The following is an 18,072-nucleotide window of genomic DNA, read 5'->3' as shown; positions in this document are numbered from 1 at the left end:
ACTAAATAAAGTCAGGACCTCTCCAAATCCACTTTTAGCATTATAATAAGATTCAACACCCTCCAAAATAGTGGGATCATTACTTCCTAAAGTTGACACTCTTCCAAACCCACTTTCATCAATATAATCATCATAAATAGGAGGCATGCTTTCATCATAATAAATATTCTCAACCAAACTTGGGGGACTAAAAATATCATATTCAAACATAGCATCCCCAAGCTTGTGGCTTTGCATATCTTTAGCATCATGGATATTCAAAGAATTCATAGTAACAATATTGCAATCATGCTCATCATTCAAAGATTTAGTGCCAAACATTTTATAAACTTCTTCTTCTAACACTTGAGCACAATTTTTCTTTCCATCATTTTTACGAAAGACATTAAAAAAATGAAGCATATGAGGCAACATCAATTCCATTTTTTTGTAGTTTTCTTTTATAAACTATACTTGTAATAAAACAGAAAAATAAAAGATTCGATTCCAAGATCTAAAGATATACCTTCAAGCACTAACCTCCCCGGCAACGGCGCCAGAAAAGAGCTTGATGTCTACTATGCAACCTTCTTCTTGTAGACATTGTTGGGCCTCCAAGTGTAGAGGTTTGCAGGACAGTAGCAAATTTCCCTCAAGTGGATGACCTAAGGTTTATCAATCTGTGGGAGGCATAGGATGAAGATGGTCTCACTCAAACAACTCTACAACCAAATAAAAATGAGTCTCTTGTGTCCCCAACACACCAAATACAATGGTAAATTGTATAGGTGCACTAGTTAGGCGAAGAGATGGTGATACAAGTGCAATATGGATGGTAGATATAGGTTTTTGTAATCTGAAAATATAAAAACAGCAAGGTAACAAGCGGTAAAAGTGAGCGAAAACGGTATCGCAATGCTAGGAAACAAGGCCTGGGGTTCATAATTTCACTAGTGCAAGTTCTCTCGACAATGATAACATAATTAGGTCATATAACAATCCCTCAACATGCAACAAAGAGTCACTCCAAAGTCACTAATAGTGGAGAACAAACAAAGAGATTATTGTAGGGTATGAAACCACCTCAAAGTTATTCTTTCCGATCAATCCATTGGGCTATTCCTATAAATGTCACAAACATCCCTAGAGTTCGTAGTAAAATAACACCTTAAGACACACATCAACCAAAACCCTAATGTCACCTAGATACTACAATGTCACCTCAAGTATCTGCGGGTTTGATTATATGATATGCATCACACAATCTTAGATTCATCTATTCAAACCTAGACAAAGAAGTTAAAAGAGTGCCCCAAAGTTTCTACCGGAGAGTCAAAACGAAAACGTGTGCCAACCCCTATGCATAAGCTCACAAGGTCACAGAACCCGCAAGTTAATCACCAAAACATACATCAAGTGAATCACGTGAATATCCCATTGTCACCATACATAAGCACATGCAAGACATACATCAAGTGTTGTCAAATCCTTAAAGACTCAATCTGATAAGATAACTTCAAAGGGGAAACTCAATCCATTACAAGAAGGTAGAGGGGAAGAAATATCATAAGATCCAACTATAATAGCAAAGCTCGCGGTACATCAAGATCGTGTCATATCAAGAACACGAGAGAGAGATCAAACACATAGCTACCGGTACATACCCTCAGCCCCGAGGGTGAACTACTCCCTCCTCGTCATGGAGAGCGCCAGGATGATGAAGATGGCCACCGGTGATGGATCCCCCTCCGGCAGGCTGCCGGAACAGGGTCCCGAGGGATATAAAAAAACTTTCATGTAGATCACTCAATATGATAAGTTTGATTCCTTGTAGTAGTTTTGCGATATAGAGATAGTAATATGTGGGTTGTACTAGTGAATAATTATGGTTTGGTAAAAATGTTGGTGTTAAGGTTTGTGATTCCCGAAGCATACACGTATGGTATCTCGTTATGCTAAGAAGTTGGAGCATGATTTATTATTGAGTGTCTTTCTTTGCGTGAAGGTCGGGGGCGCGCGATGATTAACTCCTACCAACCTCCTCCAAGGGCATGTGTAGTAGTACTTTGCTTCGAGGGCTAAAAAACTTCCGTAATAAGTATGTGAGTTCTTTATGACTAATGTGAGTCCATGAATTATAAGCACTCTCACCTTTCTGCAAATTGCTAGCCTCTTCGGTACCATGCATTGCCCTTTCTCACCTCGAGAGTTGGTGCAAACTTCACGGTGCATCCAAACCCCATGATAAGATACACTCTATCACACATCAGTCTCCTTATAACTTCCTCAAGTAGCCGCCATAACTATCTATCATGGCATTTCCATAGTCATTCCGAGATATATTGCCATGCGGCTTCCACAGATCCGTTATTATGACACACATCATCATTTTTATATTGCTTTGCATGATCATATAGCTGACATAGTATTTGTGGCTCAACATTATTCATCATTATCATACATGTTATGCTAGCATCACTGCACATCCTGGTACACTACCATTTGCATTCATATAGAGTCATATGTTCCTGTTTTAACGAGTTATAAATTTGAGTTGCAGGTAAATATAAGTGTGATAATCATCATTATTAGAGCATTGTCCTAGTGAGGAAATAAATAAATAAAAGGAAAAAGGAGAGGCCAAAAAAGAGCCCAACAAAAAAGAGAGAAAAAGAGAGAATGGACAATGTTACTATCATTTTTCACACTTGTGCTTCAGAGTAGCACCATGTTTTTCATAAGAGTCTTTTTTGTTGTCACTTTCATATACTAGTGGTAATTTTTCATTATAGAACTTGGCTTGTATATTTCAATGATGGGCTTCCTCAAATGCTTGAGGTCTTCATGAGCAAGCAAGTTGGATGCACACCCACTTATTTTTCAGTTTGAGCTTTCATACACTTATAGCTCTTGGTATAAACACTAATTTAAACAAAAACACAACCATAACAGTAGCATAATTGTGTGCACCCCCCCCCAGGAAATAAACAAGAAAAATAAAGATAGCTATTGGGTTACCTCCCAACAAGCGCTATTGTTTTATGCCTCTAGCTAGGCGTAATGCATAGTTCAAGTGTTGTCATATTTCAAATTAATTCCATAGGTGATGCTCATAATAGATTCATATGGCGACTTATTGTTTCTAGGAAAGTGTTCCATATCATTCTTTAATGGAATATGAAACTTTATATTGCCTTCTTTCATATCAATAATAACACCCATGGTTCGTAGGAAAGACTTACCAAGTATTATGAGACAAGACAGATTGCAATCAATATCAAGCATGATGAAATCAACGGCCGCATAATTCCTATTTGTAAGAATAAGAACATCATTTATTCTGCCCAAAGATTTCTTAATGGTGGAATCCGCTAAGTGCAAATTAAGAGAACATTCATCCATATTAGTAAAACCAAGCACATCACATAGAGATTTTGGTATTGTGAAACGCTAGCACCCAAATCACATGAAACATTGCACTCATAATTTTTAATTTTAACTTTAATGGTAAGTTCCAATTCATTATATAATTTTCTAGGTATTGAAACCTCCAATTCTAGCTTTTCTTCTAAAACTTTCATCATAGTTTATACGATATGTTTAGTAAAAAGCTTATTTTGTTCATAAGCATTGGGTGAATTTAGCATGGATTTCAACAAGGAAATACACTCAATTAAAGAACACCTATAATAATTAAAATCTTTGGAATCCAAAGAAGTGGCACATCACTATTTAAAATTTTGACCTCTTCAAACCCATTTTTATCAATTTTTTCATTAAGATTTTTACCCTCCAAACAATGGGGACACCTTATAGCTAAAGTTGACTCATCTCCAGTCTCCTTTTCATCAAGTTTTATATTGCTAAACAAAGATTCAATGGGTGTAACACCAATCATATTAATCTCTCCATCATAATTGCGATAAAAAGCGGGCGTAATCGTTTTTTCTAAGAATTCTCGCTTAGCCCTCAACCTAGCGGTTCTTTCTTTACTTTTCGTCAATTGAAACATAAAGAGCTTTAATAGACTCACTAATATCAAGCTTGTGTGGCAAAATTTTAGTTTTGAGATTTTTCACATCATGAACAATTCTATCCATGCTCCTAGACATATCATCAAGTTTACTCAATTTTTTCTCTATCGTAGTATTGAAAACCTTTTGAGAATTAATAAATTCTTTAATATCACTTTCAAGATCAAAGGGCATCCTATCATATCATAAATGAAAGTGTTAAGATGAGATGCAACATCTTCAATAGGACTATTAGAAAATTGTCCTTTCATAACCAGATTTAGCAAAGCGGCATTAATATCACAAGACTCCGCACTAGTGGCGGGAGGAGCAATTGAAGTACTAATAAAAACATTATTATTACTATTGGAAAAGTCACACAACTGTATTTTCTTAAGACATCGTGACAAAACAAGCGAACAAGCAAACGGATTTTTTTTTTGTGTTTTTGTGAAAACGTTTTAGAAGTGGGGGAGATGAAAACGAAAGGCAAATGACAAATAAAAATAAATGCAATGGGATGAAAGTTTATGCGATGGTACTTGATAGATGTTGATGATGTCTCCCCGACAACGGCACCCGAAATTCTTTCTGCTACTTTGCGAGTTGTGTTGCGATTTCCTCGAAGAGGAGAGAATGATGTAGTACAGTAGAGATAATTATTTCTCTCAGTTAAGAATCAGATTATCAATACAGTAGAAGAACCACGTAACACCTCGTTAACAACGCCTACACACAAAATAACAACACCCAACACAAACAAGGGGTTATGAATCCCTTGGCGGTTAATTGCAAGGATCAAATGTTGTAGTGATAGATAGATAAATAAAAACACAAAATAAAATAAAAATAAATAAATTGCAGTAAGATATTTTTGATTTTAATATATAATTAAAATAGACCTGGGGTCTTAATTTTCACTAGAGGATTCTCTTTTGAATATAGCATACGGTGGATAAACAAATTATTGTTAGGCAATTGATAAAAAACACATAGTTATGACGAGGTCCTTAAATATGCATGTAATGTAATTATGGAACAGAGAAGAGGACCAAATCTCAAGGCACCAGTTTTTGTCTTCTGTGAAAAAGCAAAAACTTCTCGAGGCGGCCAAAAATCTTCTCATGCCGTGCGTGCTACTCGGCCCAGTCAACCCCCTCTGTCCCCTCGCTTCCCCACCCGAATCCATCCATCCACCCACGCACGCGCCCACCTCCCCGCCGCCGGAGCGGCAGCGATGGACGTCGCCGAGTCACCGGACCTCCAGGCGCAGCTGGCCGCGGCCGTGCACGCACTTAATCACGCCTCGCATCCCTCCGCACGTCTAGCCGCCAACCAGTGGCTCGTCGGCCTGCAGCGTTCGCCGCAGGCGTGGGCGCTGGCGGTCTCGCTCCTCGCGTCCGCGGATCATCCGTCCCCTTCCGCCGATCTACTCTTCTTCGCCGCCCAGATGCTTCGCCGGAAGATCCAGTCACCCGACTACTCGCTCCCGGACAACGCCGCGCAGCTCCTCGACGCGCTCCTTGTCGCGGCCCGCCGTTTCTGCCTTGCCCCTCCCCGGCTGCTCACGCAGATCTGCCTGGTCCTCGCGGCGCTAGCGCTCCGTGCGGAGGGAGGGGTAGACGGGCTTTTCGCTCGAATGCCGCACCTACCCGACCCCGCCTTGCTGGAGCTGCTCACCGTGCTCCCCGAGGAGGTGGCGCAGGATGAGAGCGGCGACACGGGGGTCGACTCCGCCACGCGGTGCAGGTTCACGCGTGAGCTGCTCACGCACGCGCCCGCCGTGCTTGAGTTCCTGCTAGCGCAGTCTGAGAAGCCGGCCGCCGCGGACGGGGTGCCCCTCCACGAGCGCAACCATAGAATCCTGCGATGCCTACTGAGCTGGGTATGTACGGTCTTTGCTTGCTTCACCCTCAACTCAATATTTCAATTGCGTTCGTATCTCGCTCTCCCTGTGCTAAGAGAAACGGCAATGATGTAGGTTCGCGCGGGATGCTTCTCGGGAGCGCCGGTGTCCGCCCTCGTCGCACACCCACTTCTGACGTTTGCGTTCAACTCCCTGCAGGTGCGAACAGTGTACGCACTTCGACCAATTGTTTGTTCACTCATCACGTCCTCACATGTTGTTTCGTTCCTGTGTGTCTGATAAAGGCGTTCTTCTCGTTTGAAGTGGCCATAGAGGTTATGACCGAACTTGTCAGCCAGTATCAAGTAAGTTCTGTTCTTCTGTACTGCATTAGTGCAATCGACTCATTGAGTAACACCTACTGTTTAATTGTTGTATGAAATAGTGCTTGAAATGGACCCTGTACCAACTTCTCAGTGTACTACTTACTTTTCGTGCAGTGCATTTCTTTCAGTTAAACCGTAGTTATCTTTATGAAGCATCATGAAATAATCTGGGTCTGGACATGTCAGTTGATTCCAGTTCTGTTCTCTTTTCACGTGCAACACATGCATTTTTGCTTCTCTTTGCACGTGCAACCAACTGCATTTTTGCTGCTTCTGTGTGGTTGGTGGGCTAAGAAGCTCCGTGTCATGGTATGAAGTAGGAGTACAGTGGCGGAGCTTGAAAGAAATCTTTGAAGGGGCGAAGCTGTAAAAGAACCCGAATACGAAATCATACGAATACAACAATTTAGATATTGCAAATATCAAGTAACTTAGATGATTATATTGATCTTCTCCACACTAGCTTACAAAATACATTTCTAATCAGCAGAGAATTCAGTTCACTACAAAGTGCTATTTAACCATGGAGCATTCAGTTAACTATAGATCATCTCCAGAACAAAAGAAACTATACCCAAAATACTATTTAATCATGGGGCATTCAGTTCACTATAGATCAGCTCTTCGTTTCTTTACACCCTTCAAGTGCATAAGAACATCTTCATAGCTGTGCTTCTCCGCGATTTCACTCTTTATGTTTACTAGCAAGCTATTGGCTAGATAATTATCTTCCATAGTATTACGTAGCCTTGTCTTATTGATCTTCAAAGTAGAGAATGCCCGCTCGGCACTTGCTGTAGAAACTGGAATAGTTAGAAGCAATCGGAACAATCGATCAACCAAATTGTGGATAGAATGTCTCCCTGTCTCAAAGAGATATCGACAACGATTTGTTAAGGTTGACACATTTTTCAATTATTTATCATTGGGGGCATCCACAACAAAGTGTTTTAGTTGCTGCTCCAATCCATAGATTTCCTGTTGGGAGAAATCTGCTGGATAATATTTATTCACTAGCTCGCACATATCATCAGCATCGAAGGATGTGGTCCGTGTTGCTCAAATTCGAACAACAACAGAGGAGGCTGAACATGTATTGCTTCCGTTGATGTTGGTTCATCAGCTTCACATTCAGTTGAATCACCTCTCTTTCTTTTGTGAAATGCATCAACTGTTTTCCCCTTAAGCATCACTGCCTCCCTCGGTCCCTCTTATAACCTGTAAAGGACATTTTCTATTTCAGTACAAAATCCAATTTGACAAAATCCAATTTGACAAAATCTAATTGGCAAAATCAATACCAGATGACCTAATTAGAATTTCCCTCCACCAAGGTAACAAAACTACAGAATCACAATATTTCAACTTTCCACAATTTCCATATGGGAGAGATTAAGAGAGATACAGGGACGGCAGTCTGCTCACACGGCTCACCGAGGCACTGCACGGCGTCGACGGGGCTTGATGTTGTCGCCGTGTCGCGGACAGCCGCAGCCGAGGCAGAAGTGGATGAACCTGAGCGGAGGAGGAAGGAGCCGACCAATCCCTAGCCGGCCACCCGCCAGCGGTCGACCCCACGCCGGCAAGCCACAGCGGCCACCCCGATGCCGGTGCCCCACGCCGCCACCTCCACGCTCAGCCGTCCGCGGTGGGGAAAAGGAGTTTCTGGAGTTGGTCGCTGCCTGGTCTGGTGGCTGGATTCGTTCGTATCCAGGCATCGTACTAGTTGATAAGTGTGCCTATGGGCTGTATGTAATACATAGGGGTAGTAAAAAAAATTCATTTTCGCTGGGGGTCAATGGCCCAGGTTCACCCCCATGAAGCTCCGCCGTTGTAGGAGTACATAGCCTGAGTTGATGAATTGAATGTTCCTTTTTTTCCTGTTCAATTATGTGTTGTTTTGCCTATGTATTGCCCAGTCAAGTATCATGCAGTGTTGTTGACTATGCAATGGTACTGTAAAGTTATAAAATGGCGGATGTTGTGCCCCCTTTTGTTTCTGTTACTTAGTAAAAGCCACTGTCCTTCTGTTGAGGTTGCTGACTAGCAAAGCACCGTTCAGCAAATGTGCTTCCAACTCATAATGAATGAGAATTCTCATGTATGCTGGTATGGTTGTAGGAATTACCACAGGCATTTCTAAGCAAGATGCCATACATCAGAGAGGTTCTTCTTTTACCAGCTCTAGCCAACAGAAGTGAGAAGATTATTGCTGGTCTTACTAGTTTGATGTGCGAAGTTGGTCAAGCAGTAAGTTTTTTCTTACTTGTAAAGTTTTTTGTGTTTTAGCATGATGGGCAGGCCTTGTTTGTTTCAGCTTCAATTGGCTTCAAAACACCTGTGAATTCGCTTCATTGGGAATCAACTTTGCCAAGTACACCTGGACGTGCTTCAAGCAATTGCACTGAAAATGGCCCGAATCCAGATTCAGCTTCACTGGCAAAGCTGATTTCAAATAGCTGTTTGTTTCGGCTACTGATTTTTCCTATGAGAAGCTGCTGCCTAAGCTGAAACAAACAGAGCCGTAGTCTAGTTACTCACAACATGTCTAGTCAAAATTAGTTTCCCAGTTAGGGTTTGCTTTGGATGGGTAATATATTGTTGATTCTGCCTTTTAGCTTTTGTGGCACTCTCTACTCTCTTGTCACAGAGAACGCTAGAAGCTTGGCGCCACTTCATCCATACGACTTTGATTCGATGGCTCACATCTTCATCGATATTACCATCCTTCTGCAGCATCGACCCCAAATATCGAAAGGTGTCCTTGTGAGGTACCACCTGTCCATCAAGGCTAACCTCCCCCCTCATGCCTAGTTGTATTGAAACTGTACCTCATGTACTCGGTTTTAGTTCTACTAAGCTTAAAGCCTTTCGATTCCAAAGTTTGTCTCCATAGCTCTAACTTTCTATTGATCCCTGCCCGACTATCATCGACCAACAGCACATCATCCACAAAGAGCATACACCATGGGATATCTCCTTGTGTATCCCTTGTGACCTCATCCATCACCAAAGCGAAAAAGATAAGGGCTCAAAGGTGACCCTTGGTGCACCTATTTTAGTTGGAAAGTCATCAGTGTCGCCGTCACTTGTTTGGACACTTACATGTCCTTGATGAGGGTAATGTACTTTGTTGAGACTTTGTGTTTCTCCAAGGCCCACCATACGACATTCCGCGGTATCTTATTGTAGGCCTTCTCCAAGTCAATGAACACCATATTCAGGTCCTTCTTTTGGTCCCTGTATCTCTTCATAAGTTGTCGTACCAAGAAAATGGCTTCCATTTTCGACCTTCGAGACATGAAACCAAACTGATTTTTGGTCACGCCGGCCATTCTTCTTAAGCGGTGCTCAATGACTCTTCCATAGCTTTATTGTATGTCTCATCAGCTTAATTCCGCGGTAATCACTACAACTATGAACACCCCCTTCTTCTTGAAGATTGGTACTAATATACTCCACCTCCATTCTTGTCGCATCTTGTTTGCCCGGAAAATGAGGTTTTAAAAGCTTAGTAGCCATACTATTGCTATGTCTTTGAGGCCTCTCCAACCTCAATGGGGATACAAATAGGGCCCATCGTCTTGCCTCCTTTCATCATTTTTAAAGCCCCACTAACCTCAAATTCCTGGATTCGTCGCACAAAATGCTTACTGGTACCATCAAAGGAGTTGTCCAACTCAATGGTAGAGCTCTCATTCTCTCCATTGAATAGCTTGTCGAAGTACTCCCGCCGTCTATGTGATCTCCTCGTCCTTCACCAGGAGCTGATCTACTCCGTCCTTCATGCATTTGACTTGGTTGACATCCCTCGTCTTGCTCTCTTGGATGCTCTCTTGGATCTTGGCTATCTTATAGATGTCCCTTTGGCCTTCATTCGTGTCTAAGCGCTGGTAGAGGTCCTCGTATGCCCAACCCCTTGCTTCACTCACAACTCGCTTTACGGCCTTCTTTGCCACCTTGTACTTATCTATGTTGTTTGCACTCCTATCCAAGTGTAGGCGTCTGAAACCGTTAATAGCCTTCTGGACATCTATTTCCATCACCAAGTATCGTTAGCTTTGATTCTACTTCCCCTGTTCACCCCAAACTCTGAAGCCACCTTAGGAATGCAAGTCGCCATCTTCATCCACATATTATCTGCATCACCTCCTTCCTCCCAAGGGCCCTCCTTAATAACCCTGCCCTTGAAAGCCTGAGCTGCCTCCCCCTTGAGCTTCCACCACTTCGTTCTAGCGTCTTTGGTGCGCCTATTCCGCTGGACACGAATCCGAAAGTGGAAGTCAGCCACCACAAGCTTATGTTGAGTGACAACACTTTCTCTTGGTATCACCTTACAATCTAGGCAAGCACACATGTCTTCTCTTCTCGAGATGACGAAATCAATCTTGCTAGAGTTGGCCACTGCTAAAATTTAGTAGATGGAATTCTCTGTTTTAAAAGAGGGTGTTATCTACAATCATGTCATAGGCTAGAGTAAAGCTCAATACATCTTCTCCTTGATTCCTGATGCCCTAGTCGAAGCCCCCATGCTCCCCTTCAAAACCCGTGTTAGATGTACCCACGTGGCCTTCGAGGTCTCCTCCTATGAAGAGTGTCTCGCCAATAGGTACACTCCTAACCATGTCCTCCAGGCCTTCCCAGAACTCCCCTTGGGTGCTCTCGCGCTGATAACATTGAGAACTAAGTCCCCAACTACTAGCTTGACCAGGACAATCTAGCCCCCTTGCCACATGACGTCTACCACTCCATACTCGAGGCTCTTGTTGATCAAGATGCCTACTCCATTTCTGTTTGTAGTTGTCCCTGTGTACCACACAACTTGAAGCCGGTATACTCCATCTTCTTTGCCTTTTGTCCCCTCCATTTGGTTTCTTGGACGCATGGGATATCAACACCTCTCCTCACAGCTGTATCAACTAGACCTCTCCTCACAGCTGTATCAACTAGCTCCCATAACTTACCTGTCACGGACCCTTTGTTCCAACTACCTAAGCGGATCCTACTAGGCTCGGCTAACTTCCTTACCCTTCACACTCGTCGAGTCAAATGCGAAGACTCTAGCTCATTTTTCACTACACCCAGGCGTTGATGTAGCGCGCCACTAAGGATGCATCAACCCGATCCTTGTTCACTCATCACCATATCCAAATCAAGATACAGCGCACCACCAAGGGCGTGACACCCGTCCCTTGCCCATTTAACACCACACCCAGTTTCGATATGGCACCTCGCTCAGAGGGTTATGCCCCAATGGTGTATAGGAGTGGCTGAGTGTTCTTCTGGGTTTCATCTCCATAAGAGTGGCTGAGTTTTGACGTTGGCTCACCAAGCCTATCACAACCCCCCTCCTTTACCCGGGCTTGGGACCGGCTATGTTGAGACAACATAGCGTTGCAGCGGGACATCGAGTAGATTTCTAAATGCTACCAACTTCTTAATATTGCTTCAAAAAGTGTTATTGCAAGCAGGCACAGACAAACCAAAACAAGCTACTAATTCTAGCTTGTGACTTTTGGGTGAAAAAATTTATTATCATATATAATCACATTTTCTTGACCTAATTGGTGATCACAAATGAGATTTTTAGGCTACCCACTGAATGTAGTTCACAACCACTAGTGATAGCAACCTCTAGAGGTCTATTTAGTCTTTCCTAGATGATGAATGTGATAAAAATCATCTAAAAAGTGAATGGGACAAAAAATTGAATTGGATCAACACCTTATGCAAGATAAATTAAATCTCCAGATGGAATGAAAAAATTCATAGATTTGTCATACGTAGGTAAATCGAGCTATGATGCAACTACTAATAAGCAGGCAACTATAGTTGGTCTATTGATCTCCACTCTGGTTGAATGCTGGAGAAATTTGGAAGCGTAAATTGGACTGAGAGACAAAGAGACCACTACCATTGAGTTGGAGAGCGTAAATTGGACTGAGGTACAAAGAGATCGCTACTACTGAGATTGGAGATTTGGAGGTGACTAAAGCAGCACAAGGTCGTGGAGGAGCAACTCTACCTTGTTGCTACAAAGTGTACAACACAAGTGTTGAAGGAACTACTTAAATGTATTGCGCTAGATATCGCTCTAGAGGCGAATATAGGCAGATATGGCAGCATGAGTTCAATCCGAAACTCCTAGAGCACAAGATCTAGTCCAAAATCTTAGATAAGAACACCAAGTTCTATTATAGGTAGTGGGGTACGTAGTCTGGTTACAAATTAGAGGTGATGGCCTGTATTTATAGGGCTTTGGAAGCCTTCACATCCCACTTCTACTTATAGCTTGAACACTCTAGAAAACATTAGTCAAGATACTCCATTCTACTCATAGCCAGAAGACTCTAGAAAGCACTAGGTAGGGTTAAGAAAAGAAAAGAAATACTAAAGTATCTGGAAGTAGCTAGACAGATTTGACATATGTTTTCCCTCCTCTATTGTTCCTCATCATTCTCCCCTGGCTGTTTGGAACTCGACCTCGAATTATCTTCATAGAGCGCTTCTTATGGGTGATAGAGAGTCAAGTCCGCAACATTGAATGTGTTGGATATACCCATCTCTCTTGGAAAACCTATCAAATAACCATTATCATTTATCTCCCTCATAATATGCAATCTTTCTTTTCAGAGGTAGACCATCACCTTATCACCAACTTGGAATGATTTCATCCTCCTTTTGATGCCAGCAAGTTGTTTATATTTCTGATTTTGTGCATCCAGAACACCACGAATTTCTTCAATAACAGTGTAATTATCAGCAAAGGACAATGCTGATTTTGAGTTTCCCCTTGATGGTAGCTTCACCAGGTCCACCACATGTGTTGGACCTTTAGTGTAGACAATGGAAAAAGGACTACTTCCTGTGGATCTATGCTTGGAGTTATTGTAGGAGAACTCTGCAAGACATAAAACCAAATCCCATTGTACCTTTCTTTCACCACAAATGCAACGGACCAGATTACCCACAAATTTGTTCACTACTTTCGTTTGCCCATCTGATTGTGGATCGACAATGCTAGAATTTTTTAATTCAGTGTTGAGTTGCTTCCACAAAGTGAGCCAAAATCCAGCAAGAAACTTGCTATCACGGTTTGAGTCGATGGACCTTGGAAGGCCATGAAGTCTGACCACTTCACGAAAGAATAGGTTTGCCACACGATGAGCATCCGTTGTCTTGCGGCATGAAACAAAATGAGCCGTTTTAGAGAATCTGTCCAGGACCACAAACACAACATCACTCCCTCGTCTTGTTCTTAGCAAATCCAAGACGAAGTCCAAAGATACATCTTCCCATGGAGCACCATGCAAAGGCATGTATAACCTGTGTTCAGGACTTGGCCCAAAGTGAAGTGAACAAGTTGCTTTTCATTGTAGAGCTTAGAACTCTCCAACCTTTTGTCCGCTAGGATTGGTTGCTTCCGGGTGACTTCATCTTGATCACCAAGGTCACCTACAAGAACAAGCTCAACATCAATCGTCTTGTAGGTAAATTTTGCGTTGCGCTTGATTTTCTTTAGCTTAAGGAGGTCAAGTTAAATGGCGGTTGCGTGTGCAATATGGACTACTAGACCAATACTAGCACCCCTTAACACCCCCTCCCTCCAAATGCAAAGCGCATCATTGCATTTGAAGAACTGTAACAGAGCAAATAAAAATAATCCAAAATCTGCGTCTTGAGAGTGTTGTCATGGCATGGAGTCTTCAAAACTTGCCAAGTCAAGCCAAATGGGATAATGAGAAGATGGTGCATGAGCGGAAGACACATGAGGCAAACGACATTGTTTTTTTAATAGAATCACTGAGGAAGCCTAATCACGGAGCTCCTATCAGACAAAGCTCCTTGTACTAGCACGGACCAAGCATGAGTAAGCCAAGTGCTTGTGGTAGGGAGAGCAGCAGGCTCGCTGCAGTAGTGCACAAGCAAACACGCGCACGAGAAGCATCAAGCAAGTAGATGTGGGAGCCATGAATGGAGCCGCCGGATGGAGGCGAGTAAGCCAAGTGCTTGTGGTAGGGAGAGCAGCAGGCTCGCTGTAGTAGTGCACAAGCAAACACGCGCACGAGAAGCATCAAGCAAGTAGATGTGGGAGCCATGAATGGAGCCGCCGGATGGAGGCGAGGAACAAGTGCTCGACAAATGGTGACAGGTTGTTGGATCTTCGGCAGATAGGGAGTGGCGAAGCAGGCGGGGAGGCAGCATCCTGGTGTAGGCTCGATCTAAGCTGGCAAGCAACGTCGAGGCGTCGCGGGTTGTGGGAAGGGAGTTTGCTAGGAGTTGACGCCTGGGTGGTGGTCGAAGTGAGCAGCAGTCGCTAAGCTTCATAAGGTGGGAAGAGGCGTGCGGCTTCTGAGAGGCGAGATGGCAGCTGGTTGGGCGGCAAAGGCATCCGTCGTGGAGGCGCAACGACAAATGGGGTGCTATGACATGCATGCGTAAAGTGTCAAGCAACGATCAACCTAATCCAGTCGGGTGGGGCGAAGCGATTTGCGTAGGCTAGAGATGCAGGAACGGCCCGGGCTGCATAGAGGTTGAGTAGTGGAGGCTCAATCCGGAGGATGTGTCAGATTTGAAAAATCCCAATGATGGTGTCATCAATCGATCAAGGAAAGAGGAGACCGAGGAACTCGATTGAACAAGACCGGGAAAAAACCCCGATCGAGAGGACGAGCTACGACATCTGAAATAATCTCCAAACCTAGGCTCATGATACCATGTTATGGATGCAACTTTTGCATAACCCAAGGGCAATATATATTACACAAGACTGGGGGTACAAGGACGAAAATGTAGACTAATACGGATTCCTAGACCAATACTAACACTCCTTAAAAGCTCTTACCTTACGACGTGGTGGACATGGACCCTCTCCGTACTTCCATGACTATCTCCATCGGTGGCGGAAAAAAATGCCTCCTTGCACGACAACTGGTTCGACATGGGATCCCTCTGCCATCATTGCCCTCTGCTTTCCGGCGTTGTGACACGTAAGCACAAGACGGTGCACAACAAGCGGCACGATGAAAACTAGATTCGTTCAGTGGCAGTTCTAAACTCACAGGGCAGTTACGAGAATTCATTGCTTTGGCGTCCATCATTGGCTCGGTGACCCTTCACCTCAAAGCCGGACAGCATCACTTGCCTACAGTTGCGTAGCTAGGATTTTTCAACGCCGCAGAGGAACAGTGTTAAACAGTAACGAACAGTGGTAAAATGTGAACAGTCAACAAAGGAATGCATTGCCACGCCCCAGGCCATGGCCAGGGTAGCCTGGGGCCTGGCTACGCCCCTGGTTGTCTATGGAACTCTAGCGGACAGTACCCCTTGACCTCGGCCTACATGACCCAATTCATCGGTTCCCATCATAAGTTCTTGGTGGAGAAAATATGGAAAGCTAGTGCGGAGCCGAAGTGCAGGTTATTCTCCTAGCTTGTCCATCACGGGAAGATTCTGCAGATTGGCTGCCCCAGAAGGGGTTGGCCTCATGACCCTGTCCGCCAACTTTGCCTTAGGCCCCCCAAGATCATGCTTCACCTTTGCAAGTACTGTCCTTTCAACTCTTGCGGTTTGGCTGCTCGTGGTTGTAGCCTCTAGTGGCGATGAACGAGCTCAGATACAAAGGAATTTGCGCAGCGTAGTGTGCTGCTTTTCTGTTTCTTCCTCTATTTATTCTGAAGAAAAACGAATGTGCCGTGATGCCTGCCCCATCTATTGGGTCGTGCCATCCCATGACCATGAGCATGCAGCCACGGAGTGCCTACAACTTTGCCATGGACCGCACAGACCGCGTCCTGTGGCCAGCTCAAACTAAAACCCTGAACAACTGCTAACAACCACAGTGCTGCCATGGCAACGAATGCGAGCCTAAAACGGTTGCCATGGCACGAAAACAGAAACTGCACCTATTGCACTTTCTAACTGAATAAACAGCTAGACTATTCCAACAGTGGTGCTTGGGTGGATGACCACATTACTTCGGGCTCGACAATCACCTTCCCGTCGATTGACACATGATGTGATGGGGCCTCGAGAGGTATAGATAACAACCATAACCGGTGCCGTGTAGTGGGTTACTTATCTACATCATGTGGAACGCCTGGATTGAGAAACTGCCACATCTTCAACGGTACGAGATTGATGTACATCAAGGTGGCACACCTTGGATTTGAGGATATCGTGCAGAGGGCCATGCATGGCTTTCCAGCCAAGAGTTAACCAGAACCAGGAGTACTTGGCATGAGGAGTTGGTATTAGGGGTTTTGGTGTGTCCCTGTTTCAGAACATGTCCCCTTTGGAAATATTCTTCTCCTTCATGAAAAGGCAGAGCTCGTCCCAGTTGCTCGAGAAAAAAATAACTCCAACGTACATACGGTCATGTTTTTTATTCATCTCCAAAATGCAGTTCTTTTTTTGTTTGAGACTTTGTTGAACAGAAGCTGATAATTATTCGATTTTCTAGGCACCTGGTTTGGTTGCAGAAGGGAGTAATGAAGCACTTTCTCTTTCAGATGCACTTTTGAGGTCAATCTATTGCACTGCCAATGTGGTACTTTTCCCTGGGTTTTGAAATTATTGGCTTTAACACTTGATGCTAATGCTACACTGTAGTTTAGTTCGCTCATTACCTCTTATGATCCTCAAGGACTTTACTCTCAATTGCAGATGTGTAGCTTTTTCTAGTGAAGACTGGGAGATCGCAGAATCCACCTTGCAATTTTGGTAAATTCCCACATATTTTCATGAATCACAAATGTCTTCCTTTCCTTGGTTGGGGTTAGCAAGTAATACACATTTACTTCGGAACATCTCTCTCTCTCTCTCTCTCTGGTGTGTGCATGTGCGAGCAAGTAATGCACATGTACTTCGGAACATCTCTCTCTCTCTCTCTCTCACACACACACACACACACACACACATGGAAAGAAACACCTGCTGGTTGCTCTAGCTGTGGCTTACTGTTGCTTATATTAGCATCGATTAGTAGGCAAAGTGTTAGCTTGGATTTGTGTTCAGATTTGAATATCATTTCCACAACTGTTTTTCTGAAGTGAAGCCAAGTTCTTAATCAATGAATTATTTATACACACAGTACCGAAATTTTGTAGGTGCAGTTTGGCACATTGTATTCTTGGAATCGATGAGCAAACATCCAAAAGGAATGCCACACAAGAGTTGTTTCTCCCTGTTTTTTCTTCACTGCTAGATGCTCTTCTTTTTCGTGCTCAGGTTTGTCTCTTTTCCCTCAACATCATTTCCAGTTTGACCTATCATTATACTAGAAAATTTCCTATTGCCTCTCATATATTCGACATTTCTCCTATATCCGGCGTTTTTGTATAGGAGTTCTAGAGATCCAACTATTTTCTTATGCCTTCTTAAATTCTGGTAATTCACAGATTATTGATATCGATGAGCATTGCACTGGCCGAGCATCTTCCATACCTGATGGACTAGTACAGTTCAGGCTGAACCTGGAGGAGCTTCTTGTTGATATTTGTTTGCTTCTAGGTGCTCCTGCATACATTAATAAGGTATGTCTGTTTTGCTAAAGGTGGCATTACCTCCCATGGCTACTCTCTGCTTCTAGCAATGCATCAAAACACAAAGTTTTTGCATTTTCCTGAAAAAATAATCGTCTTGTACTGTCCAGATAATGTGCCCCGCTCATGGGCGTTGCAATGGGAGGCACAGATATTTTACTGGTTTTTCTTCAGTACAAATACTTACTGAGTTAATGTGATTGTATAGACAAAAGATGGGTTTTAACGGCCAATTGAATCATCGCTTATTGACTTAACAAAAAAACGTGATTCTGTTTGGTTGGGTGGTTGGAAAAACCGCTGGA

General features: G+C 43.4%; 1 protein-coding gene across 5 annotated transcripts in view; it reads left to right on the top strand.

The window, feature by feature from the left end:
- The first annotated feature begins 5,111 nt into the window (after positions 1-5,111).
- The window catches only part of LOC123091885 (transportin MOS14), a 43,203-nt gene continuing 30,242 nt past the window's right edge, over positions 5,112-18,072 (top strand). For 3 of the 5 annotated variants that reach the window (XM_044513507.1, XM_044513504.1, XM_044513506.1), the window contains exons 1-8: positions 5,112-5,877; positions 5,974-6,057; positions 6,144-6,203; positions 8,346-8,474; positions 16,687-16,748; positions 16,890-16,946; positions 17,333-17,453; positions 17,624-17,758. In XM_044513507.1, coding sequence (XP_044369442.1) covers positions 5,230-5,877; positions 5,974-6,057; positions 6,144-6,203; positions 8,346-8,474; positions 16,687-16,748; positions 16,890-16,946; positions 17,333-17,453; positions 17,624-17,758 — 1,296 coding nt within the window. In that variant the 5' untranslated portion in view covers positions 5,112-5,229. The remainder of the gene's footprint in view (positions 5,878-5,973; positions 6,058-6,143; positions 6,204-8,345; positions 8,475-16,686; positions 16,749-16,889; positions 16,947-17,332; positions 17,454-17,623; positions 17,759-18,072) is intronic. The other 2 variants (XM_044513503.1, XM_044513505.1) reach the window with 2 other exon arrangements.

The sequence above is a fragment of the Triticum aestivum genome, chromosome 4B (assembly GCF_018294505.1).
Source record: "Triticum aestivum cultivar Chinese Spring chromosome 4B, IWGSC CS RefSeq v2.1, whole genome shotgun sequence".
Classification (NCBI taxonomy): domain Eukaryota; kingdom Viridiplantae; phylum Streptophyta; class Magnoliopsida; order Poales; family Poaceae; genus Triticum; species Triticum aestivum.
The sequence above is the reverse complement of the archived record's forward strand: the minus strand, read 5'-3'. Positions and strand labels throughout refer to the sequence as shown.